Source organism: Rhamphochromis longiceps, linkage group LG4, assembly GCF_057381845.1.
Source record: "Rhamphochromis longiceps isolate RC_006_pf linkage group LG4, R_longiceps_female_GT1.1, whole genome shotgun sequence".
Classification (NCBI taxonomy): Eukaryota; Metazoa; Chordata; class Actinopteri; order Cichliformes; family Cichlidae; genus Rhamphochromis; species Rhamphochromis longiceps.
Window position 1 is genome coordinate 2,705,295 of NC_140560.1, and position 12,436 is coordinate 2,717,730.

Consider the following 12,436-nt stretch of genomic DNA (forward strand, 5'->3'; position numbering starts at 1 on the left):
AACATTAGAAATATGCTGTCTTTGAATTATCTTTAAGCTACGACTGAATTCTTCTGAAGACAAGTTAGACACAACATATAAAAGCCCTTAAACAGGAAAACTGCTAGAAGACAAATTACTTCATTCATGCAATCTAACATTCGATCATTTGGTAGTTAGTGCTGACCTATATGTGTAACCTTCCCGTCCATGTGTATGCTTCATTTTGTTTCCACTGGATTCCTGAACTTATTCCTCGGTGATGACATGAATTGAAACGGTGACGTCTGCAGTAAAGTGTGAGTCCAATTAAAGCTTAATAAATAATTTGGTCACGTAGACACGCTTGCTCTGTCTCTGACACACTCACTGTAACAGGGCAGCCCTTAGCAGCTGGAAACACAGTGAGACAGACCAAGGCAAGTGTAGTGGAACAAAGTATTTATTTGCTATATGGCTCTCCTTAAAACAATTAACTTGTCGAGCTTCTTCACAGCACAAAAAATCCCCTAATGACAACTGGCAGCCTTAAATATGTTCAGCTGTCACAGACTTAACCATTATTCCACTCTCAGGTAAATTCTTAAATCCCAACCTTCCACCACAGTATACAATATATCAATAAGAATAAATAAATACATAAATACATCTTCACATTTACATATTAATAAATATTTCACACTTTAATGTTACACAAAACCCAATATTATAAAAACCCAGAAACCCAAGCACAAAAAGATTCACCACACTCTCTTTACCCATGGTCTCTCCCGGAACCTTTAAATGGTGTCTGGACCCCCGGGGAAACATTTGCCCAAACACCTTGAAGAGGACACAGGCAAGAAAGGTGAGTAATCATTAACTTACAAACACTTATTTGCACCACTTTTATCCCTAGATTTCACACACACATTTGCATTAGTTTTCCTTATTGGTAAACCTTAATCACAATCACCATTCTTCTCTCCTGACAGACAACCACCACATTCCTTGATGAGGAGCAGCTGTGCAGGATCTGAAACAAGGCCACCAACTGATTTTAAAATTCCCAATAAATAGTCAATAAATATTTAAACTTCTTGTGTGCAAATCCATGCTTAAAGTGCAATGCTCATAAAGTGCTTGATAAGGTGCTTTTAATAAAGTGAAAGGTGTGCTCTAAAGTGCTATACAGACAATACAATATAAATAAATGCAGTAAGGGAGTCCTCTTCCTTACACTCACACAAAAACACTTATAGCTACTGTGCCAGCTCTTCTACTGATTAAAGAGTCGCATTGCCTTTTAGATTTTTGTTTCTTTTTTGTTTTGTATATATCCCTTAGGTTGCTTCAGCAGTTGGTTCTAATAATTTAAAGCCAGCTTGTTATTATTGTGCCTTTGTTTAAAGAGAGGGAGCGACACACTGAGAGCAGGTCTGCAGTAGGGTTGCCAACTCCCTGAAAAATAAGGGACACCTCGTGGCCAGGGCCGGGCGACCCAGTTGTCTTCACCCTTCCCAGTGTGGTGAATTTTCTAGCTCTTTTTTTGTGTGTGAAATTATTTTTTTAACCATTTGACTTGAAGTTGATTTAAGTAGATGCATATTCTATTCTTTGTGATATGAACACATGTGAAACAAATGATCATTTAGCCATTTATTTTTAGCTCAAAATGACAACATTAACACAGTAAAACAGGTCTCCTTCTTAAACAGAAGCCTGTCATGCTTAACTTTTGAGAATATAAGTAAATCTTTCTTTAAAAGCACTCTGTCCTGCTTAACTTAAAATAATAGAAAACAATAGAAAGAAAAACATTCTTGTAACACTGCACATTTAGTGCATTTAGTACAATTGGCTTCAGTTGAGGTATTATTTCAGCTTTTCTAATGCTAATCAGCTGCTCCTGTTTGTAAACCCGCTTGTTCCCATGATTACGCATCTTAACTCATCATCATTATTCATCTATGTATTACTTTTATGTATTAGTCATCAATTTGTTGTAATCATCTATCCTTGCAGTTGTTTATTACACAAAATAAATTATATTATCACACTTCTGGCCACATAGCGCTGATATTCACTGCACATGCCCATATTAACGTTTTCCAGCCAGGTGTTTTCCTTTTCCCATTCTTCCCTTTCTCTGAGGGGAACAAACATTGCTGCTCTAATGCTGGGCTCACACTGTGCGATTTTTGGCCCATTTTGAGCCGATTTTTGAGTGATCGGACCGATTTTGGCCTTCATCGTGCGTCGTGTAGTATACGTGGGGTAAAGAGAAGTGATTAACACCTCACGACCAGCTCCCGATCATCAATCGCTCGTGAGGGTCTCACCACAGCCGCTCACACTGCTCATGCGCAAACACGTAAACGTTGGTGAAAAAGACGGCGCAGCACGGCTGTGCAGCGTGTGATCTGGACACAAGCGATGGAGGCACAACTTGTAGAACTTTGAAAAGCTCATCCGAGCCTTTTCGATGTGGCCTCACAAAATTATCACGACCACAACAACCGTGAAAATAGTTGGATCTACACTGCTGCTCAATCACAGCTGCCTGATCATGTTTTTCATTAGCAATTTAGCAAAGTTGATGGTGGTGGTGTGTCTGTGTGAGTGAAAGACAGAGAGGGAGAGCGAGCGACAGATTTTCTGTTATAACCTTCATGTTATGGAGGCACAGTGTGAGCACTCAGGTCGCATCAGAGCATCGGGCCGTATAGTGTGAGACCTGCATCGTGACCTACCAACTTCTAACCCCTGCGAGTCAATCGTGCAGTTTGAGCAGGAGCTGAATAACGTGACTGAAAAAATCGCACAGTGTTTGCCCAGCTTTAGATGTACTGTCATCCGAGACTTGCACCGCAGTGTCGGCGTTTGTTCCCCTGTTGGCCATGCTTCTTGTTGTGGTCATCTGTTGTCTTCCGGTATTTTCTCCGTAAGCGACCTTTCCTCGACCAATGAGATGAGCGGTAATATGAATTGTCATACTCGAATTGTCATAAGTGTGCTGTCAGCTCATTGGTCACAAAGCAGGAGAGGGGCTGGGAATTATGTTTTCAAACAAAGTGTTAATTCCATAAACATTTATAGACTACTTTTGATTCTCACTGTATTACGGGACAAAGTGCGTCCCTTATTAGCTCAATACGGGACGTGTACTTTTGTTTCGAAATACGGGACGATTCCGTATTTTAAGGGACGGTTGGCAACCCTAGTCTGCAGAGATCTGAGCAAGAACAAACGCCAACGACTGAGTGACAGGGACTCTCTCTGTGTGTGTGTGTGTGTGTGTGTGTGTGTGTGTGTGTGTGTGTGTGTGTGTGTGTGTGTGTGTGTGTGAATCATAGCAAACACTGAAAGGCATTTCTTGGACGCAGTAATGAGTTTTGTTTGCTCAAAATAATTTCCCCCTCAAAATGCAACATTTGTTCTTGCAACAATTATTTTACACGCACAAACAGAAACGACAGTATAGAAACAGCAGATGGCGCTGCAGGCGCGGGGGAGGGTTTCCATCCGGGTCAACTGTCGTGGCCGTTTAGCACAGCGTCGCTGCTGGTGAGTTAACGTCACCCCTCCCCATTTTTAAAAAAATAAATAAAGTAAATGTATTTTAGATGTGCCGTGTCCAGACAGCAGGGATCCAGTTCTCGGGTTGAGCTCGCCTCTCAACAGCTGCTGTACGTGACGTCCTAATGTTATGCCCGTTTGTAGTCATCGGCAGGCCTCTTCATCACGTTTCTTTACGTGATCTCCATCTTTCCCAGTGTGACCGTGGGCAGCGTGGCCTGGTCCCCTCCACCTCAGCAGTCATGTGCCGCTGCTGGATGACGTATAAGCGTTAATGCTGTCAATGCAAAGCATTAAGTTTGAACCTCAGTCTCTCTGGTTCTGTTCACTCTGTGAGAAAGCTGCCTGTCAGTAGTGTCCACCCTCGGCTGCCGTGAGCATGCCAGCTACATTTGATTAGGTTTGAACGGCTGCTGTGGGGCTCGGCTCAGTGTTGCCAACTCCTCCGTAAGGAAAATCGCTATTGGCTGTCCAAAAAGTCGCTACTAGTCGCTAAATGACGTCATCACCTAATTTGTATAATTGGTCATGCTAATGTATTTGTAACCCACGCTGTTGGAGAGAGAAATAACATCGTGGAAGAGACAAAGTGAGTAAAAAACGTCCTAAATGCAGTTAGAATTTATTTAAAACTACAAATTAAATTTCTTTTAGCAATTATTGTTTTTTAATGCCACAATTCCAACCCTGATCCTCTATCCGGGTTTGGACCGGCAAAAGTGACATCATTTGCAGTTCGGACTCACAGATGTGAACATCTCCTGCAGCGGGGGGAGGACTATCCTCCGCCCGTGAGCGCTTTAGCACGGGTGAGGTGCCCACGGCAGCACCCGCTGCTTGTTGAGAGTAAGAGCAACACGCCCTTTCACATCAAAAAGTCGTCATAAATAAGTCTCCAAGAACACCAGAAAAAGTCGCCAGATTTGTCGCTAGTCGCTTTTTGGAAAAAAAAAGTCGCTAAGTTGGCAACACTGGCTCGGCTCAGTTTCCCTGTCCGAGTTAACCAGAGCCTGTTAACCCTGCTTTGTCTCTAAACTCGCGCTTCTTTCAGGTGAGCAGGTGACTGATCTTCAGTTCCAGCATTAGATTTGATCATCCATGCAGGAAATCAGTTTCCATCATGAGACTGTGCTGTCAGATGTTCACATGCTCCGTCCCGGTGGACGCCACCTTATGACACACCTCAACAACGTTGGTCAACCTGGTGTGTATAATGATGTCACTGTCACAGCGTCATAATACTGAAGCTGTAGGTTGTTGTGACTAAGAATACGTTTCCTGTTAAACTTTGTTTTTGTTCTCCCAGAAGTTTCAGCTCATTCTGATTTTTTATAATTAGTGAAAAACAATCACAAAAAGAAAACATGACAACTATTATGAAAGTGTTTGGAGTGATTTTAGTCAAACTGCCAGTCCTCAGTGGCAGTTCACTGTTCATTGTGCTTTATTTTTGCTGCTGTGTACAGAATCCGTTGTCCACAACGTGACAATGACCAAATCAGTGTTTTTAATATAATTATAGTATGTACATGTTTTAAATGACAAAAAGGTAAAGCATTACTCACTTGTTTGTGACATTTTTGTACTTGGTAATTGATCGAAGCTGCTAAGATGAAGACCTGAGCGAAATAAAATGTCAAAATTGTCATTTGAAAATTCAAATTCAAAACATGTCAAAATGCAAATCATCTGATTGTTAAACTTGTACTGAATATGTGTTTTTTCAGTATGTATACTTGTGTACTTTTCAGTCTTCATGTCTAGGTTTGTGATCCTGGCAGAAAGATGTGACGAGCCAGGGAGTGACTTAAAACATGAAAGTGAAACCAGCCAAACAGTCAAACAAGCCACTGAAGAACCTGATGGAGAGGACAGAAAAGTAGAGTCGCTCTTGGATTTCGATGGAGATCTTGACATAATACATCGGTATGCAAAAACATTTTCTCAGTCAACTATTAAAAGCTGCTGGTTTGCTTGGGAAGGGTGTCATACAGGTTAAGACCATCCATATACTATTTCAACCTCTTCAGATCGTTTGTTTTATTAATGTGTTCATTATCATTGTGTAGAGTGCAGAAAATGTTACAAACCTAGTAGAGCAACTTCATCTTTACCTTAGAAATCGGTGTGCAGCGACAGATTCATAAGTTGTGTGGAAGAACACAAAACATTAAATTAATTAAATAAACATTAAATAATCAAACATTAAACTCAAACTCCGACCCATCTGCATATTACTGCTCAACTTGCTGCGTGGACTCGGTGGTGCTCCGGGGCATTGTCACTGTGGGCCCTGAATTCACTTTGTTGGGTTATGTGGAATGGGGGTGACTGCTGAGCTGGTTGTTTGCTGGCTTTCTCCTTCCAGGGATAGTCTTCTACCTCCTGACCCTCCCTATCCCCACTGTCTCATACAACACATCACTCAACATGTAAAGTGTGAGTGAGGGGGGGTCGTGGGTTGCGTAGGTTGTAGCGTGTAGGGCCATTCACGTGGCTGTGCTGGCTGCACTGCGCACTAACCCGCCCCTCCTTTTTAATTGCTCCGTAGTCATTACAGTTCAGCACACAGACTGAACGAGTCACCTGGATAAGTGAGGAAACTTTTCTCCCACTGAAAACTTTGTCTGTCTTTTGTTTTAATCCATTCATCATCATCATCAAACCAGAATGTCTGTATTACATAACAAAGGGAGAGTATATGGTCTGCAGTTCCAACTGAAATGCACAGAATGAGCTGTGTTTTTCTTTTTTGCTTCAGAAGGGCTGTCCTGGTTGACACGCCTCTGCAATGTTGCGTGGAGATCAGGGGCAGTACCTGTGGACTGGCAGACCGGGGTGGTGGTCCCCATCTTTAAGAAGGGGGACCGGAGGGTGTGTTCCAACTACAGGGGGATCACACTCCTCAGCCTCCCTGGGAAAGTCTATGCCAGGGTGCTGGAAAGGAGAGTTCGTCCGCTAGTCGAACCTCGGATACAGGAGGAACAATGCGGTTTTCACGGAACACTGGACCAGCTCTTTATCCTCTCCAGGATACTTGAGGGTGCATGGGAGTTTGCCCAACCAGTCTACATGTGTTTTGTGGACTTGGAGAAGGCATTCGACCGTGTCCCTCGGGGTGTCCTGTGGGAGGTGTTGCGGCAGTATGGGGTGTCTGGCCCATTGCTACGGGCCATTCGATCCCTATACAACCGTTGCAAGAGCTTGGTTCGCATTGCCGGCAATAAGTCGGACTCGTTCCCGGTGGGTGATGGGCTCCACCAGGGCTGCTCTTTGTCTCCGGTTCTGTTCATAATTTTTATGGACAGGATTTCTAGGCGCAGCCAAGTGGCGGAGGGCTTTCGCTTTGGTGGCCTCAGAATCTCATCTCTGATTTTTGCAGATGATGTGGTTCTGTTGGCTTCATCGGGTGAGGGCCTCCAGCTCACACTGGAACGGTTCGCAGCCGAGTGTGAAGCAGCGGGAATGAGGATCAGCACCTCCAAATCTGAGGCCATGGTTCTCAGCCGGAAAAGGGTGGAGTGCCCACTCCGGGTCGGGGATGAGTTCCTGCCCCAAGTGGAGGAGTTCAAGTATCTCGGGGTCTTGTTCGCGAGTGATGGGAGAAGGGAGCCGGAGATCGACAGACGGATTGGGGCTGCAGCTGCAGTAATGCGGACGCTGCACCGGTCCGTCGTGGTGAAGAGGGAGCTGAGTGTAAAAGCGAAGCTCTCAATTTACCGGTCGATCTACGTCCCTACCCTCACCTATGGCCACAAGCTGTGGGTAGTGACCGAAAGAACGAGATCGCGGATACAAGCGGCAGAAATGAGCTTCCTCCGAAGGGTGGCTGGCCTCTCCCTTAGAGATAGGGTGAGAAGTTCGGCCATCCGGGAGGGGCTCAGAGTAGAGCCGCTGCTGCTCCACATCGAAAGGAGCCAGCTGAGGTGGTTCGGGCATCTGACAAGGATGCCCCCTGGGCGCCTCCTGGGTGAGGTGTTCCAGGCATGTCCCACCGGGAGGAGGCCCCGGGGCAGACCCAGGACACGCTGGAGAGATTATATCTCTCGGCTGGCCTGGGAACGCCTTGGTGTTCCCCCGGATAAGCTGGAGGAGGTGGCTGGGGAGAGGGAGGTCTGGGCCTCTTTGCTTAGGCTGCTGCCCCCGCGACCCGGCCCCGGACAAAGCGGATGAAGATGGATGGATGGATGGCTTCAGAAGGACATTTTAGATATATTGTTCAAACCGTGTCAGCTCAATTTTTATAAATTTGGTGTAAGATGATATTCCTGTTTTGCCTTTCAGGAAATAGTTTGTTGGTGAAACAGTTTCTTTAAAAAAAATTATTCTTAGATTTCTTGACATCCTTTGGATTGACACTGTAGGCCTAGATGTTGATTTGCTGTTATATTTTTGTTAGAAATGCAAATTATTTGTGTAGTGCGTCAGTGAAATATGATTTTGAAGGATTAAAAGTGTGTTTAGGAGAGTTGTTCATAATCTAATAATCACTAGCAACTATTAAAGCAGACCATATATTCTCTCAAACCACACTTTGCAGAACAAGGACCAACTCTTGAACATGATGTCCTTATTATTCCAGTTTATCTTCTGTGTGATGACAACTTGGAACACACAGTGGATTCCATCATACCAGTGTTTGTTTGTGGAAGTCTGCTGTGTTTGGTAGAACTTGGTGTTTTTAATAAAGACATTTCTGGGATCTCATTTCCCCCCCAGTCTATCAAAGTAGTAGGCTTTGTTAAGAAAGAAGGGTCCAATCACACCATGCACTTCTAATGGTGTAGATTTTTACATACAACACACAAAAGTACACCCTGAGAGGTGTAGTGAATCCAGGTGTTTCAGTTGCTTCCATGGTGACAGGTGTATTAAATCAAGCACCGGGGCACGCAGACTGCTTCTACAAACATTCGTGAAAGAATAGATCACTCACAGGAGCTCAGTGAATTCTAGTGTGCTACCATAATAGGACGCTACCTGTGCAACAAGTCCAGTCAGGAAATTTCCTTGCTACTAAATGTTCTACAGTTAGCTGTTAGTGGTATTACAACAAATTCTTCATAAATGTTGGCCCTGAACTAGCAGCGGACATCCCGTGTCATAAAAATGAAAATATCAGTAATATAAAATCAAATCCCTTTTCACTGTTCCTCTCAGCTACAAATGAGCAAGAAGTAATAAATATCACATTAAAATGTAAAAGTAAGTCTTCAATGGATTATCATGACATAAATATGTCTGTAGTTAAACAGGTTATTCTGAATATTGTTAGTCCCTTAACATATATCTGTAATTTATCATTTCAGTCCGGTTGTTTTCCAAAAAAAATGAAAATTGCAAAAGTAATACCACTATATAAAAGTAATGACAAACACAGTTTTACCAATTATAGGCCTATTTCTCTACTGCCTCAATTCTCAAAAATTCTAGAAAAACTTTTTAATTCAAGATTAGAAAAATTCCTTGAAAAACATCAAATAATTAATGTTGGTCAGTATGGTTTCAGAACGCAAAGAACCACTTCAATGGCGATAATTGAGGCAGTAGAAGAAATTACTGATACACTGGATAAAAATAAATATGCAGTTGGTATTTTTGTTGATCTCAAAAAGGCCTTCGACACAATCAATCACTCAATTTTACTGGATAAATTGGAAAGATATGGTATTCGAGGGAAAGCTGGTAACTGGTTAAAAAGTTACCTAACGGGTCGGGAACAATATGTTAGCATAGGGCATTACCACTCAGAGAAACTTGGTATTACATGTGGTGTTCCCCAAGGGTCAGTGTTGGGACCAAAACTTTTCAATGTATACATAAATGATATTTTTGATGTTTCTCAAGTACTTAAACTCATACTGTTCGCAGATGACACCAACATATTTTTCAGTAGTGATGATTATACTGATCTTGTAATGACTGTAAACAGGGAGATAAAATTAATAAAAAAAAAGGGATGGACATAAATAAATTATCATTAAATATAAATAAAACTAAAGCAATGTTTTTTGGTAATTTAAAATATAATATAGAATTACCAATTATCATTGAAGGTGTACCAATTGATAATGTGAGTGAAAACAAATTTTTGGGAGTCGTAATTGATAATAAAATTTCATGGAAACCCCACGTCAGACACATAAAAACCAAAATTTCCAGAAGCCTCGCAGTTTTGAACAAAGTGAAACAATTCCTTGATAAAGATGCACTTCGTACTCTGTACTGTACCCTGGTTCTTCCATATCTTACATATTGTGTGGAAGTGTGGGGAAATACATATAAAAATACAACTAATCCATTAGTCACAGTACAGAAACGAGCACTGCGTATTATTCACAAGGCTGGTTATCTAGATCATACTCACAAATTCTTTCTTCAGGCAAAGTTACTTAAATTCCAGGATCTGGTTAATTACAATACATCCATAATTTTGTATAAAGCTTTTACTAAACTTTTACCGGCAAATTTACAAACTAGATTTGAAATTCGAGAAAAGGTTTATAATGTGAGAGGCTTTGGAGAATTCAAATTACCCAGAACTCGAACAACCCGTAAAGGTTTTTGTGTGTCTGTATGTGGTGTGAAAATCTGGAACAGTCTGAGTTTACAATTGAAACAATGCAAAAATATTCATAGATTTAAATTCCTCTACAAACAGTTGGTCTGGTCACAGTATACTCAATGATGCTTTTAGTGTGCTCTGTAATGTCTGTTCTCTTACCATTGCTGGTATGGATTCCAAAAAAAAAAAAAGTGTGCGTATGTATGTACATATATGTACTTGTGTGTGTAGATATATATGTATGTATATGTATGTGTGTTTGTTACTTGTAGTTATTACTGCCTGTTACCTGTGGTAATGCAATTTATCATTTATATATTCTGTATTCAGTTATGAAGGCTCTAATTGTTGGTTGCAAGCTGCCGTTTAGATGCTTGTATGTGCCCGGGGCTGTTGATGGGTCTGTATGCAATGATGGGCGTAGCTGCGGGAAGTTTATTGTTTTTTTTGTTGATGAGTGAGTATAGGGGTGGGATTTAATAAGTTTTCTTCGTCCCACTCCTTTTTCAGGCAATTTTTGTTTTTTGTTTTGTGCATTTTATGTCCAATATAGGTATTTGTTGTGCCTGAAAATGAACAAATAAATGAATGAAATGAATGAATGAAATGAAAGTGGAAGCGATCCGAAACAACTGCATCTCAACCACGAAGTGGTAGGCTTCGTAATCAGAGAGCAGGGCAGTGGGTGCTTGGCCATATTTTGCTCTTGGTTTGCCAACTTGCCAGAATTTACCGCTTCAGACATCCAAACTTCATGTGGCGTTTAGATTAGCTCGAGAAAAATGTGTGGAGTGGGTTTCCATGGCTGAGCAGCTGCATCTAAGCATTACATCATAAAGTCCATAAAGATATGGATGAGTGAGTTTGGTGTGGAAGAGCTTGACTGGTCTGCACTGACCTGACCTGAACCTGATACAACACCTTTGGGATGAATTAGAGTGGAGACTGTGAGGCTGGCCTGCTTACCCAACATCAGTGCTTTGTAAGGAAGCTTACCAGAATAAAACCTTACCAGAGGAGTCGAGGCTGTTAAAGCTGCAAAGGTTGGTTTGACAAAATATTAAACCCTGTGGATTAAGGATGGGATTGGGTTGTTTGTGAAGGATCAGTGACACAGAATGTGGCAGCCACAAGGTTAAGTCTGGATGGCCTACAAGCACATGTTAAGTGAGAATTTTTTCCCAGCTGCTGCTACTGTTTGCAGGAAGGCCTGTTGGCTCCTGTTGGCCCTTTTTGTCCACTGTTGTCTGTCATGTTCAGTCGGTTCCCTCCCACGTGTCACCGCTGACACTGGAGCCTCTCCCAGCATACTTGGGTATCTACTGGCAGCAATATGACGTCAAACGCAAAACATTTCTTTGTCACTTTGGAATGAATCGGATCGCTGCAATGGTTTTCAGAGTGAAGGACTTACATCTGATGCGATCTTGGAAAAACAAAGCAAACCAAAACTAAATTGCAGGATCCACTTTATCCTGAAAAATAAAAAAAATGTTGCTTTCTGGTGAAACTTGTGCCAATATGGTGTGGGGGCCACTTGGGAACTTCAGGTGGCATGCGTAGCTGCATTCACTGCTTCTTGCTTTAAAGGCTTACTGATGCTCACATGGTCTGAAATCAGACGTAGGAGTCACCTCGACCTTTCATTTCCCCCACATCAGATTTACTGGCTGCCCACAATTACTCCAGGATATCCCAGTTCTGGAGAGTCTGGTGTCAACTGGCAGTAATATTTTCTGTCAGACGGGTCCTAAACACCTCATTGCAATGTTTTACCCCTGGAATGTCAGTTTCTTCCCAGTGTCTGTATCGTTGCACTAATTTTAGCCATGGCCCCGATTGCTTTGTTCAGTTTTGGAAAGAGAAACATGTATTCTATGAAAACAGTTTTGTCCAGTCAGAATTAGGATGGATGGAAACTTGAGGCGACTGTTGTTGTGATTTGGTGCTATATAAACACAATGAGTTGAGTAGAATTACCCTGGCTGCACAGTTTCCTGCATCTCTGTACCATTTTTATCAAACCCCACTCATCAGCTCTCTCGGACCCTTGTGCTGTAAGATGTAGTGAGTTTGTTTCTATGTGATCAGATGTGTCTGTGTGTCGCTGTGCAAGCTTCACCAGTTCATCACAAACAGGAAACTCAGCAGTCTGTTGGAATCTCCACTCACACGCATACAGCACCGGATCATCTGCAACATTTCGTTCACTCGTGTTAAATCAAGCAATCTCTCCCTGACATGATGGCAGTCAACTAGGTTACATGTCTAATCTTAACCCAACAAGCTGAAAGGACAGATGACAACAGAATGTTTCAAAGATCCATATAAAAG

At 42.2% G+C, this 12,436-nt stretch overlaps 1 protein-coding gene across 4 annotated transcripts in view; it reads left to right on the forward strand.

The window, feature by feature from the left end:
- Positions 1-2,339: 2,339 nt before the first annotated feature.
- mettl22 (methyltransferase 22, Kin17 lysine) overlaps positions 2,340-12,436 on the forward strand; it is a 29,159-nt gene continuing 19,062 nt past the window's right edge. The window contains exons 1-3 of one of the 4 annotated variants that reach the window (XM_085402880.1): positions 2,340-3,525; positions 4,589-4,741; positions 5,289-5,463. In XM_085402880.1, the coding sequence (XP_085259006.1) occupies positions 4,636-4,741; positions 5,289-5,463 (281 nt within the window). In that variant the 5' untranslated portion in view covers positions 2,340-3,525; positions 4,589-4,635. Of the gene's footprint in view, positions 4,127-4,588; positions 4,742-5,288; positions 5,464-12,436 lie in introns of all 4 variants that reach the window. The other 3 variants (XM_085402877.1, XM_085402878.1, XM_085402876.1) reach the window with 3 other exon arrangements.